Source organism: Ursus arctos, unplaced genomic scaffold (assembly GCF_023065955.2).
Source record: "Ursus arctos isolate Adak ecotype North America unplaced genomic scaffold, UrsArc2.0 scaffold_32, whole genome shotgun sequence".
NCBI classification, from domain to species: domain Eukaryota; kingdom Metazoa; phylum Chordata; class Mammalia; order Carnivora; family Ursidae; genus Ursus; species Ursus arctos.
In genome coordinates this window covers 26,603,940-26,616,700 of record NW_026623008.1, presented here as the reverse complement: position 1 = coordinate 26,616,700, position 12,761 = coordinate 26,603,940, and the positions used below count along the sequence as shown (strand labels likewise).

The 12,761-nt window shown below is 44.2% G+C and overlaps 1 protein-coding gene and 1 pseudogene across 3 annotated transcripts in view; one reads left to right on the top strand and one right to left on the bottom strand.

Moving 5' to 3' along the window:
• The window catches only part of LOC113268300 (protein argonaute-4), a 37,333-nt gene extending 33,364 nt beyond the window's left edge, over nt 1-3,969 (bottom strand). For all 3 annotated transcript variants that reach the window (XM_026516689.4, XM_057305394.1, XM_044390454.3), the window contains exon 1: nt 3,865-3,969. In XM_026516689.4, the coding sequence (XP_026372474.1) occupies nt 3,865-3,883 (19 nt within the window). In that variant the 5' untranslated portion in view covers nt 3,884-3,969. The remainder of the gene's footprint in view (nt 1-3,864) is intronic.
• On the top strand, nt 3,882-11,284 carry LOC113268595 (mitochondrial import inner membrane translocase subunit Tim17-A-like; annotated as a pseudogene).
• The last annotated feature ends 1,477 nt before the right edge of the window (nt 11,285-12,761 follow it).

The following is a 12,761-nucleotide window of genomic DNA, read 5'->3' as shown; positions in this document are numbered from 1 at the left end:
AACATCACTGCATGCTACAGAGAAATCATTCATGAAAGGAAGAGTCAATTGATGTGGCAAACTTCATCACTGTCTCATTTTAAGAAGTTGCCATAGCCACCTCAAACTTCAGCAACGTTACCTGATCTGTCAGCAGCCATCAGCATCAAAGCAAGAGCCCTCACCAGCAAAAAGATGACTCGCTGAAAGCTCAGATGATGGTTAGCACTTTTTAGCAATAAAGTATTTTTTAATTAAGGTATGCACATTTTTTAGACATAATGCTATTGCACATTAGACTACAGTATAGTGTAAACCTAAATTTTATATGTACTGAGAAACCAAAAAATTCATTGGATTTGCTTTCTTGTGATAGTCACTCTATTGCGGTGATCTGAACTGAACCCACAATATCCCTAAGGTATGTCTGTACCAATCACCTCTGTAGCAGCTCCAGGTAGAGACTGAACGGAAACCCAGTCATTCCTAAAACCCAAGAATTGACTATTATTTTTCACTTATGCAAAAGCACATAATTTATACTAAAAATATGATTGCTTGGAATTGAGTTCCACTTCTGGTGTGCAAGGGATCTACTCTGGCTGTGGTAAGACATTTAAAAACAAGGTAAGAGGTAAATAATAAATAGTATCAGAGGTGATAGGCACACTGAATTAACCCAATTAAATCATATAGACAAGTTAGCTCTGCATAGTCTAAGCTACATTTAAACAATCATTATATCATAAATATTTTATGATAGAAATTCAGAAACAGAAATTTGGAGCAAAGGACTTGCCCAAGGACATAGGGCTTTGATTTCAAATTGTGACTAGGATTTAGGTTGGGATTAGGTTTCCCAATTCCCAGCCCAGTGCTTTTTCTTCCTCAATGTACTTCACAATCCTAAGGTATCTCTGAAGGACTTGTTGCCAAAGGGACAGAGGCAGAGGAAGTGAAAGAAGTGGGACTAAGGGAGAAAGGTAAGTAGTGTGTGCCTTTTCCTTGGTAAGAGAGAAAAGCTAGGAGGTGAGTCGTCATTTCTTTGAGTAAGTTTGGATTTATTTAGAAAACTATAATCTAAAATTCTCCAAAAGCTAGTTTCTTTGAATTCAGCAAACTACTTACAAAGAAATAAAGCCCAATGGCTAAGGCAGAACCAAACTGTGGAGGTTTCAATCCTCGTTTTACCACTCCTTAACTGCACAACCTTGGGCGATTGTCTTAGTCACTGTGTGCCTCAGTTTCCTCATCTGTTAAAGATGAGAGGTGTGGTAATAATAGCATCTACTTCATAAAGCAATTGTGGGGATCCCATGAGATAATGTACACATAAAGCTTAACACAGTGCCTCATAATACTAAGTGCTCAATAAATGTTAGCCGTTACGGCTGTACTTGCATAAATGTTAAGAGTCAGTGCTCAAAGGTCCCTGGGCTTTATAATGGGCACATCTCCAAAAGATGGTGAGAAAGTCAGAAAATTACATCTTCCAAAGAGGAAACAAACATTACTCAACACCGATTGGATGAAGTCAGCCTGAAATGAAGAGAAGAGCAATAGACTAGGGGTCAGGTGACCCAGACTCATCCGCAATTCACCACTCAGCCTTGAGATTTTGATAAAGTCACTTAAGCTCCCCGAATCTCTTTATTCATCTGTAAAATGGGGCCAATGCTACCTTGCCTACCTCACAGAAGATCAAATGAGCTAAGAGCTATGAAAGCACCTTCCAAACTCTAAAGCACTGTAAAAATAAAAGTTACCATTAATATAGCCAAAATAACTGGTAATCTGACTAGCTATATTTCTAAGTTACTATTGTCAGAAACCAAAATGGGGTAAGGAGAGAGCACGGCAAGACTGAGAATATGTCAGTGATTATTCAAGTGAGGAGGGCACAAAGCACTAGAGTGATGTGCTTCGACAAAGCTGAAATGCTTCTCTAAGTTCTAAAACAGCCTGCATAAAATATCCCACAAGACTATCAACTCCCTTTGCTCCAATTCTATGCTCAGCAAGCAGCTTATTATTAATTGGGTTTCCAAGGTACTGTGACACCTGAAAACGGGTTTGCTAGACAGCAGGCAAGAAAATATTCTAGTTAACAGAAAAGATCTATGTGACATTTTGATTTATACACTCGTGTCTTAAAACTGTGCTTAGTGAGAATTAATTTTTCAAGATCCTGAGTGAGCTAAGTCTTCAAATCTGCAAAAGCTAAAATCAACCCCCCCCAAAGTCCCTAGGGGGTTCCTAACTCTCCCAGGTTGATCTTTTCCATGAAATTCAGTTTGTATACACAGTTAGTTACATAGTCTCTTCCAGCATCAGCTCATAAATGCAACAGTTGCTTCAATTATGAATTACTAACCGGGAGGGAAGAGGAAACATTTGTTGAATATCTACAATGCATTAGTCTCCACGATAAGACTCCTCATATACATTATCTCATTTCATTCTCACAACAATCTTGCAGCACATAATTATTATTACCCTCATTTTATAGATGAGGAAATGAAAGTTCAAAGGAATTAAGTAATTTGCCCAAGGTTATACAACTATTAAATTACGAGATTGGATTTGAACAGAAGTCTGTTACGTTCCTGAAGACATGATCATGCCTTTGGCTGGGGGACATAGTTGAAGTAAACCAGTTGTAATACTCGGATTGAGGCTTATCAAATAATATTAATGTCACAAAACCAATTTATTTTTAAAAGGCATATGAAATTTGATGGTGGGGGCCTTTAAAAAATACTTTAAGCAGCAAATTAAGGTGGGCTTTAATTATTCAGTTATATAAACAAGTTCTAAGCAAACAAATCTGCAAAGTTTTCAAACTCAAATGGCAAACTGAATTTTCTACACACTAAAAAAATGAAATGCCCTACAACTAAGTCCACTATGTAGATAAGGTTTGATAGTAAAGTTAATTCTGTCACAGCCTCTAAACCCTGCCCTACTTAGCCAAGGCATTAGAAACCCGTTGGGGTTTGAGGCGGGAGCACCAGGTTCCCAACCTGCAGAGCTTTTGTTACACCCTGGGATGGTTCCTCTGGTTTGGGCAGAACTGGGAGAGATAAACAGAGGTCATTCATGAAGATGGGGAATTACAGTTTCCAAAGCACTTTCACCTTCATTTAATCCTCACAACCACCTATAACCCAGTTAGACAAGAACTCAGGGCATTAAAGCCTATCCTAGAATGGACTCGCTGGTAACTTGCCTGTCACTAAGGCGATGGCCCAGATCACCCCGGGACTGTTGCACAGACTGACAGAGGCATAGGACCATATCTCCTGAGACTTCAGGGCCTTCAAGAAAGGGTGGGTACTTTGCCCCTTGGCCTTTGGGGGTCATGAGAAGTGTTTGGAGGAAGTTCTTCTTCCTTATCTGAGGGCTCTGGACCGTCTACCAGCGCAGAGAAAAACACGGGTGTGGCCCCATGCCAAGAATACCACTGGTAGTAGGAAGGGGTCCTTCCCGGTCCAGTCCAGGCCAGGCCTCAGTTTAGCACCTGGCACAGATCATTCCTTCTGAGGCCCAAACTGGCCCGCCTCAACCCTGGCGCACAGACCACCTCCCCGAGGTTGGGTTAGGTCTCTCGTCTACCTGGGGACGGGGGTCACCATCCTGGGCCTGCCTCCCTTAGACCTCGAGACCTGGCTCGTCTCTCCAGGCTGGAGTGCGGTCTCCGCCCCCCAAGGCCCGGGTCAGCTCCCTCCGGCTTGTGCCATGGGGCACCGATCCCCTTCCCCCACGCCTGACGGCCGGAACCCAGGTAAGCAACGGCCGAAGGGGGAGACCGGGAGCGACCCGCCCGCCTGCCCGCCCACCAGTCCCGGGGCCGCAGCCGAGCCCCGGCCCGAGCGCGCTCCTCACCGGGTCCCAGAGCCTCCATGGCGGCGGCGGGGGCCGCCTCGCCCCGGTCCCCGGCGCCTCCCGCTCCGGGCCCCGCCGCCGCCGCCGCCGCCGCCGCGTAACGCTTGATCTCCGGAATATTGGCGCTCGGGGGGGCGCCGCGGAGACGCGGGCGCTGGGCAGGGGGCGGCGGCGGCGCCCGGCCCGGGGACAGGGACCCGGCTCCCGCGGCTCTTCCGGCCTCAGCGACAACAAAAACAATCCCCGCCGCCGCCGCCGCTGCCAGCGGGAGCGGGAGCGGGAGCCAGCGCGCGCGCCCGCCGGACGGGGAGGGGGCGCGGGGCGCGCGCGGCCCAGGGTCCCGGCTCTCGGAGGGGGCGTGCGCGGCCCCGGGCGCCTGGTCCACCGGAGCCCAGCGGGGGGCGGGACGGGGTGGGGCGGGGGCGGGCGCGCGCCCGGAGGGGGCAGTGCCCCGAGGACGTGTCGGGTACGCGCTCGCCCGTTCTGCGCTGCCCTGTCCGCCCAGGACCGCCAACCCGGCGAAAGGCTGTGGGGGGCTTCGTGCGGTGGTCCCAGAGCCTCCCGGCAAACGGTAGCCCGCAAAGATCGGTATTGCAAACCCCGCTGATCCACAAACACAGTTCGCCACTTCTGGAGGTGGAAGGCGCCCTATGATTCCCCTCAGACCCCTTGTTTCTCCTCTGTCTCCTCTTTCTCTACTGTCCTGGGACAGAGGACACCAGGGTCACCACAGACGCAGCACTTTTCCTCCATTGCTTCATTCAAATTGCACACCCGGCTGCCCTTCCCTCCCCGTGCAGCCTGAAAGCAGCCCGGGAATGGACCATGATGCATGAAGTATTCTCTTGCTAGATCCACCTCTGGTCAGCAAGTCACCAGTCACTTCAGAAGGGCAAGTCTTGCTTTCTCACATGACTTCCTCTTAGCAGCCAAGAGCCAAGGGAGCAACACCCAGTCCAAGGCAGCATGACCAGACCATTGGGACCAGAGCCTTCGGGGCTTCCAGCTGGAACTTTGAGTTGGAGAACATAGCACTAGAGGCCAAGAAGCAGTTTCTATTCAGCAAAATGAGGAAGCCTTCTGCCCACCAGTTACAGGGGCACAATGCAATGTGTATGTGTTCTGTTAGTTTCCCAAGGCAGCCATCAGAAAGTACCACAGAGGGGCGCCTGGGTGGCACAGCGGTTAAGCGCCTGCCTTCGGCTCAGGGCGTGATCCCGGTGTTACGGGTTCGAGCCCCACATCAGGCTCCTCCGCTATGAGCCTGCTTCTTCCTCTCCCACTCCCCCTGCTTGTGTTCCCTCTCTCGCTGGCTGTCTCTATCTCTGTCAAATAAATAAATAAGATCTTAAAAAAAAAAAAAAAAGAAAGAAAGTACCACAGACTGAGTGGCCTAAACAACAGAAATTAATTTTCTCAAAGTTCTGGGGGCTAGATGTCCAAGATCAAGGATTGGTTTCTTCCGAGATCTCTCTTTTTTGCTTGTAGATGGCCATCTTCTCACTGTCTTCACATGATCTTCCCTCTGTACGTGTCTGTGTCAAAATGTCGTCTTCCTATAAGGACACCAATCATGCTGGATTAGGCCCAACTTAAAGACTTTGTTTTAACTCAATTACCCCTTTAAAGACTCTATCTCCAAATAGTCACATTCGGAGGTAGTGGCGGTAAGGATTTCAACATATGAATTGCATACCTTCAGCCCATAACATGTATAATGAGATACTCATTTGAGCATCAAGCCAGAGAGCCAGGTAATTTTTGCATGTAATGATTAAAAAAAATGTTAGGGGGCGCCTGGGTGGCTCAGTCGTTAAGCGTCTGCCTTCAGCTCAGGGCGTGATCCCGGCGTTCTGGGATCGAGCCCCACATCAGGCTCCTCTGCTGGAAGCCTGATTCTTCCTCTCCCACTCCCCCTGCTTGTGTTCCCTCTCTCACTGGCTGTCTCTCTCTCTGTCAAAAAAAAAAAAAAAATGTTAGGGGCACTTCATGGCCAGGCATTGTATTATGGGCTTCACATGTCATTTAATCTTCACAACTATTATAAGGTAGATATTTTTAAGAAAACTGAAGCTCAGGGAAGCTAAGGAAGTTAGGCTCTGTGTTATATGATACCACAGTGAAGGATGGAGAAATTGGAGATCTAAATCCTGCATTCTAGTTCTGGCTGCTTCCATCCCTGACTGGCTGTGGAAGTGGGACTTTTAATTGAGTGACTAGATTCTAGAGGGACGGATACTGTATTCCAAGTTCTTTCCATAGCACCATGCTACTTCTCTGTTCAACCAGATATGAACTGGAAACACTAAGAGGGGATAGCAAGTTTGAAGAGAAGGAAGTATTCACCAAATGAACAGACTGGTTTACAGCTAAGAGAATAAGAAAAACCAACTAGAGGTCAAGCTTTGAGTTAAGCCTAGTAGCCATTTCCCTTCTTCTCCACTCCAGGCTAAATTCCTCCATAGTTTAAACGGTGCTGGTGGGTTCCAGGCTGAGTTGAGGCTGATTTTCCCTCTTGCACTTCCTAATAAATTTCCCCCATGTTCTATTTGGTACCCTGAGCAAAGCTGATAGCTTGTTTCCTGTACCAAAAATAGCCTCAGAAACCTGAGTATGAAATGTATTTACTCCATAGTTTCAGTCAGGACTGCAATGCCTCAATCCTTGTCTCTCACTCTGTCATTCTTGACCCCTCTGATCATCTACATTTTCCTCCCAAACTCACTCTAGCACCCTCCACCCCCTTCCCAAAGACCCTTCTGACTGAGCCCTCCCAAACCAAAGTTCTATAGTCAGTAAACTCCCCTAAGCCTTGGCCTGCTCAGCACACCCTCCCTCCACTTCCTGCTGTGGCTGAGTAGAAGCCATGCCCCAGAATACCACTTCCCCCTCAGCGCTCTCTGATGGTGACTGCTCATTCTCCCACACCCCACACATCTATGGGACAGGGCGGGGGCTGGGTAGAGAATTAACAATATACTTGCCCCCATTGCCCCAAACCTTGAATTCTCATTCTCGTATTAAAACCACTTGCCATCTGTCCAAACCACCATAGGGCCTCCCTTGGTGGTATAATTAACTCAGCCCCTGGTCTCATGTCTCAGTCCAGGCTTAGCTCCCAATATATTATAAATCCCTGAAGGCAGGGCTTATGCCTTATTCGGGTATTCAGGTTTGTGTGTCTGTTGCCTAATACATTATGTGGCACCACATGCCTACTCAGGGAAATATATGGGATGAATGAATGAATGAGCAAGTAATGAGTAAACAGTGGGAGCTAGAAATGGTCTAATGGAGGAACCTAGGTGAAAAACTCTGGGTGAACTTCCAGCTTCTCCAGGGCACAGACTTTCAAATCAGATGATCCTGGGTTCAAATCTCAGTTCTACGGCATATGAGCTCCAAGCACCTGGGACACGTCCCTTCACCTACTGCGAAAGGAGTCAGTAAGGAGGAAGTTAAATCATATATGCACATGTTCCTGTGTGTCTGGCCCAATATATGTGCCCGATAGTCACTAATTTTCGTCCCTTCCCTCCTTTCTCCGGGCTAAGAGCTGCTCCCCCGCCACTGTCTTGTTGCCCTTTGAGAGACGGTGAACCCAAGATCTCAGCTCAGTCCAAGAGAGGGGAGCAGAACTGTCAGGGACTGAGCATGTTTTCACGTCCTGTGCCCGAGCCACCTGAGGACAGGGACTTGGCTCACCCATCCGGGGGTGAGAGCCAGAACATGCTCAGTCGAGGTTTATGAATGAAACTAAACCTCTCAAATATGTCAATGCTCCCCTGAGATCAGAAGGAGCCAGAGGGAGCCTTGCTAGTGGACACCGTGCCAGAAGGCTGGGTTCCAGCCACCAGCGCTGTTTGTGACACTCCAACCCTTGTCCGGGCTACTGGCCTCTGTTGATGTTTTGACTTCCCAGCCTCTCCTCATACTAACATTCCACAAGTCTGGAGGTTCAATGTCGGGGAGGAACGACTGCAGTTGATCAGTTGGGCCAAGGGCTTTCACTCTTTTTTAGCTGGGGAACCCCTTATTCAAACAAAAATCTTAAGTGGGAGCTGAAGTGGAGCCACTTGGCTGAGGAGGACAGGGACCTGCGTTGGACACTACTGAACCAGACTAGCTTGCCAAGAGATGCCACCTGGCATCCAAATGGAATTTCTGCCCACCTGCTCTACTCTACTGGCAGCCTTGCTCTTTTGCATTTTTTTAATTGAGATAAAAGTCACATACAGTAAAATTCGCCATTTTAATGTGTAAAATTCAGTGGTTTTTTAGTGTATTCACAAAATACCACAAGTGGTATTTTAGTGATGATTGTGCAATCCTCACCACTATTCAATTCCAGCACATTTTCATCATCCAACAAGAAACCCTATACCCCAGCCCCTGGAAACCACTAATTTACTTTGTCTCTGTGGATTTGCCTATTCTGGACATTTCATATAAACGGAATAATACAGTATGTGCTCTTTCACTTAACATAATGTTTTCAAGGTGTATCCATGTTGTAGCATGCATCAATACTTCATTGCTTTTTTTTTTTTTTTTTTAAGTAGGCTCCATGCCCAGCATGGAGCGCAATGCAGGGCTTGAACTCATGACCCTGAGATCAAGAACTGAGCTGAGATCAAGAGTTGGATGCTCAACTGACTGAGCCACCCAGGTGCCCCACTACTCCATTGCTTTTAAGGCTGAATAATATTCCATTGCATACATATGCAATATTTTCTTTCTTTCTTTCTTTTTTTAAAGATTTTATTTATTTATTCGACAGAGATAGAGACAGCCAGCGAGAGAGGGAACACAAGCAGGGGGAGTGGGAGAAGAAGAAGCAGGCTCATAGCGGAGGAGCCTGATGTGGGGCTCGATCCCATAACGCCGGGATCATGCCCTGAGCCGAAGGCAGATGCTTAACCACTGTGCCACCCAGGCGCCCGAACGCAATATTTTCTTGATCCATTCATCAGTTGAGGGACATTTGGATTGTCTCCATTTTTTGGCTATAATAATACTGCTATGAACATCCATGTGCAAGTTTTTGTGTGGATACATATAAGTTTTGTGTGAATATATAACTTTTCAATTCTTCTGGGTATGTACCTTGGAGTAGAATTACTAGGTTATGTGATAACTCCATGTTTAAATTTTTGAGGAAATGTTTTCGACAATGGCTACACTATTCTATATTCCCGTCAGCAATGTGTGAGTGCTCTAATTTCTCCACATTCTTGCCAATATTTGTGATTTTCAGATTCTAAACAATTATACCTATCCCCGTGGGTATGCGGTGGTATCTCATTGTGTATTTGGTTTGCATCTCCCTAAGGACGGATGATGTCAAGCATCTATTTATGCACTTGTCTATTTGTATAGCTTCTTTGGAGAAATGTCGATTCGAATCTTCTGTTCTTTTCATTTTTTAAAAAGATTTATTTATTTATTTGAGGTGGGCAGGGGCATTGGGAGAGGGAGAGAAATCCTCAAGCAGATTCCCTGCTGAGTGTGGAGACTGACCTGGGGCTCGATCCCAGGACTCTGAGATCATGACCAGAGCCAAAATCAAGAGTTGGACGCTCAACCGACTGAGACACCCAGGTGCCCCCGAAGCACAAAAGTTTTTAATTTCAACAGCCTAATTTTTCTCTGATTGCTTGTGCTTTTCTGCTATCATATCTAAGAAACCTGATCTAAAGTCATGAAGATTTATTCCCATGTTGTCTGTTATGCATTTTATAGTTTTAGCGCTTACATTTAGGTCTTTGATCTATTTGGAGTTTACTTTTGTATATGATGGGAGGTAGGGTTCAAATTCATTCTTTTGCATATAGATACAGTTGTCCAAGTACCATTTGTTTAAGACCTCTTTCCCCCATGGTCTACAACCCTTGTCAAAATCAATTAACTGCAAATGTAAGGGTTTATTTTTGGACCCTCACTTCTGTTCTGTCAATCTGTCTTTTGTTATGCTAGTATCACACTGTCTTGATTACTATAGTTTTGTAGCTTGGAAATCAGGAAGTGTCAGTCCTCCAACTTTGTTCTCTCAAGATTGTTTTGGCTATTCTGGGTCTCTTGCATTTCCAGATGAAATTTAGGATCAGCTTGTCCACATCTGAAAAAAAAAAAAAAGACAGTTGGAATTTTGATAGGGATTATATTTAATCTGCTGAATAATTTGGGGATTATTGCCATTTTGAAAGTATTAAATATTACAGTCCATGAACAGAGGATATGTTTTCATTTCTTTAGGTCTGCTTTAATTTTTTTCAACAATGTTTTGTAGTTTTCAGAGTGCAAATTGTATACTTCTTTGCTTAAATGTATTCCTGCGTATTTTGTTCTTTTTGGTGCTATTATAGAATTGTCATCTTAATTTCATTTTTGGATTGTTCATTGCTAATATATAGAAATACAATTGATTTTTTATATTAATCTTACCTTCACAACCTTACTGAATTTATTACTTCTAGCAGTTCATTTTTGTGTATGTGGATTTTTTAGCATCTTCTATATATAACATCATGTTATCTGCAAACAGAGATAGTTTTAACTTTCTCTTTTCCAATATGGATGTGTTTTCTTTTATATTCTTGTTTAATTGCCCTAAACCTCCAGTAATGTTTAATAGAAGTGACTTTTTTTTTTTTTTTAAAGAAGCAGCCCTCTTTTAACAAACTAATGATTCTGGGGGGGTGGGGGGATGGATGAAATAGGTGATGGGGATCAAGGAGTGCACTTGCTGTGAAAAAGCACTGGGTGTTGTATGGAAGTGTGGAATCACTATAGTGTTCACCTAAAGCTAATATCACCCTGTATGTTAACTAACTGGAATTTTAATAAAAACTTTAAAAAATGGGTTTTGTTTTGTTTTGGTTTGGTTTTTTGGTGGAGTCAAGATCGAGGAATATATGCGGATGATTGTGGTGGAGACTTTACCATGGATAACATAGGTGGTGTTATCTTTCAGGCACTCAAAGGTTTTCACAATTCTCCAGTGGGAATAAACCACAGACTACAAGGGAATTTCACAGCTATTAAAACCAGGGCTCCGTAGCTGGGAGGTAGCTTTGCAGTTTGGGGAGGTTTATTTTTCATGACTGACTGCAGTATGGTTCAAGTCAGAGGGAAAGAAGATCCCTGGAGCTCCTTCACAAGTGTTCCTCCAGAGGAGCCATACTGGCAGCAAGAAATGAACCAGTGGCCATGGTTGGGTCATCAGCAATGGGAGACATTCTAGCTTTAATTATAGGAGCTGGTATCTTGTTGACAAGATTTGCCTTTGCACGATTTCCCAATGGTCCTGTTTGCCGAAAGACCCCTCTCAGTTGCCTTCAGCCAGTTACCATCCTCACCTTTTGGAAACTATCGACAATATCAAAAGGACTTCTTTCCCAGGATTTCTTTAACAGAATGAGCTATAGTTCAAGAAGGGATTTCAGAAGGTAAGTTATGGTCTGTTTTTAAATCCGTAGGTGGGACCGCTATGGCCACATAGGCTTTGAAGAGACACTTAGCTCTTAGCACATAGCACATGGTGGGGGTAGATGTTAAAAGATAATACATTTATTTATTCACACTTGGATTGCATTTGTGGTAAAAAATAAATGTCTAATATCTATAAAAGAAAAATAACAAATGCTTAGAAGATGAAGGCCCAGAGGGCAAACAACAATGCAACATGACCATCATTTCCTTGGGGACTTCTCTGCCTGGTTTTGTAGTTCTGTCAGTCAAACAATAAAAGAACTCCTGGAACTTAAAAAAAAAAAAAAGTGGCTCTCTTTTGTATTTTGCAAGCAGGCAGCTTTCTACATATTCAAGATCTAGGGCCAGGACAAGAGAGACTTGCCAACTATATTTGGCAACTATATTTGATTTTGCCATCTCTATGGGATGGCACAGCTACTAAGGAGGGCAGCGCATGAGGCTTTGACAAACAAATCAATTAATATATTTGTTTTTACTTCCAGCCTTTGTTTCTACTATACTTTTTAACTGGGACACTGGATTTTTTTCTCTCTTCTTCAAGATGAAATAAAGTGAATGAATTAGGGAATGAGATAAATCTAGATTTAAGTTCCAATTCTATAGTGTAATTCTCAAATTTCAATTCTATAAGGTCATGTGACATTGAGCAAGTCACCTCATCTCTCTGAACCTCAGCTTTCTCATCTGTGAAATGGAGATGACACTGTTTCCTAGGGTTATTGAAATGATCAAAGAAGTTGATGAATGGAGAGCACCTAATGCTGTGCCTGGCACTTTAAGAGCTCAAAAAATGCCCAATTGCTTTGACTTCCTTCCCAGCCCAAAACAAGCCTTCTTTATCTATAGGTTGGGGGAAATAACTGATTTTAGAAAGACCTTTCTAATGCCCAGACTCATTCAAAGGGAAGGGTTCTCAGGAAGTAGTGAGCTCCAGGCTCTGAGGGTACTGAAGTAAGTTTGAACTGATGGACAAGGTAAGGTCAGATGACTTGTGGTTCTTTAGACTCTATTAAGTTAATATGAAAATATTCATGGACTTATATGTTACTGAATTTTTTTAGCAACTATTATTGAGTATTTGCCATGTGACAAACCCTGGGCTAGGTAATGGGGATCCAAGGGTGAGTCAGAGAAGTGGCGTTCCTCACCTCATGCAGCTCACAGTCTTGAAGGGAGACAAATAATAAACAGAAAAAAACCAAAAGAATAAGATAAGACCAAGTTTACCGATCACAGAGAACTGTAAAACTCCAGCGCTAGGGGAAATAGTATGTAGAATTCCTGGTTTTTTCCCCATGATTCTTTATCTTTCAATTTTAATTTTTTTCTCTTTCCTTTTTCAACCAATTTCTTATTTTATCAACTCTTTTTTAAAAAGCTTTTTTAATTTTCATTTTCACAGT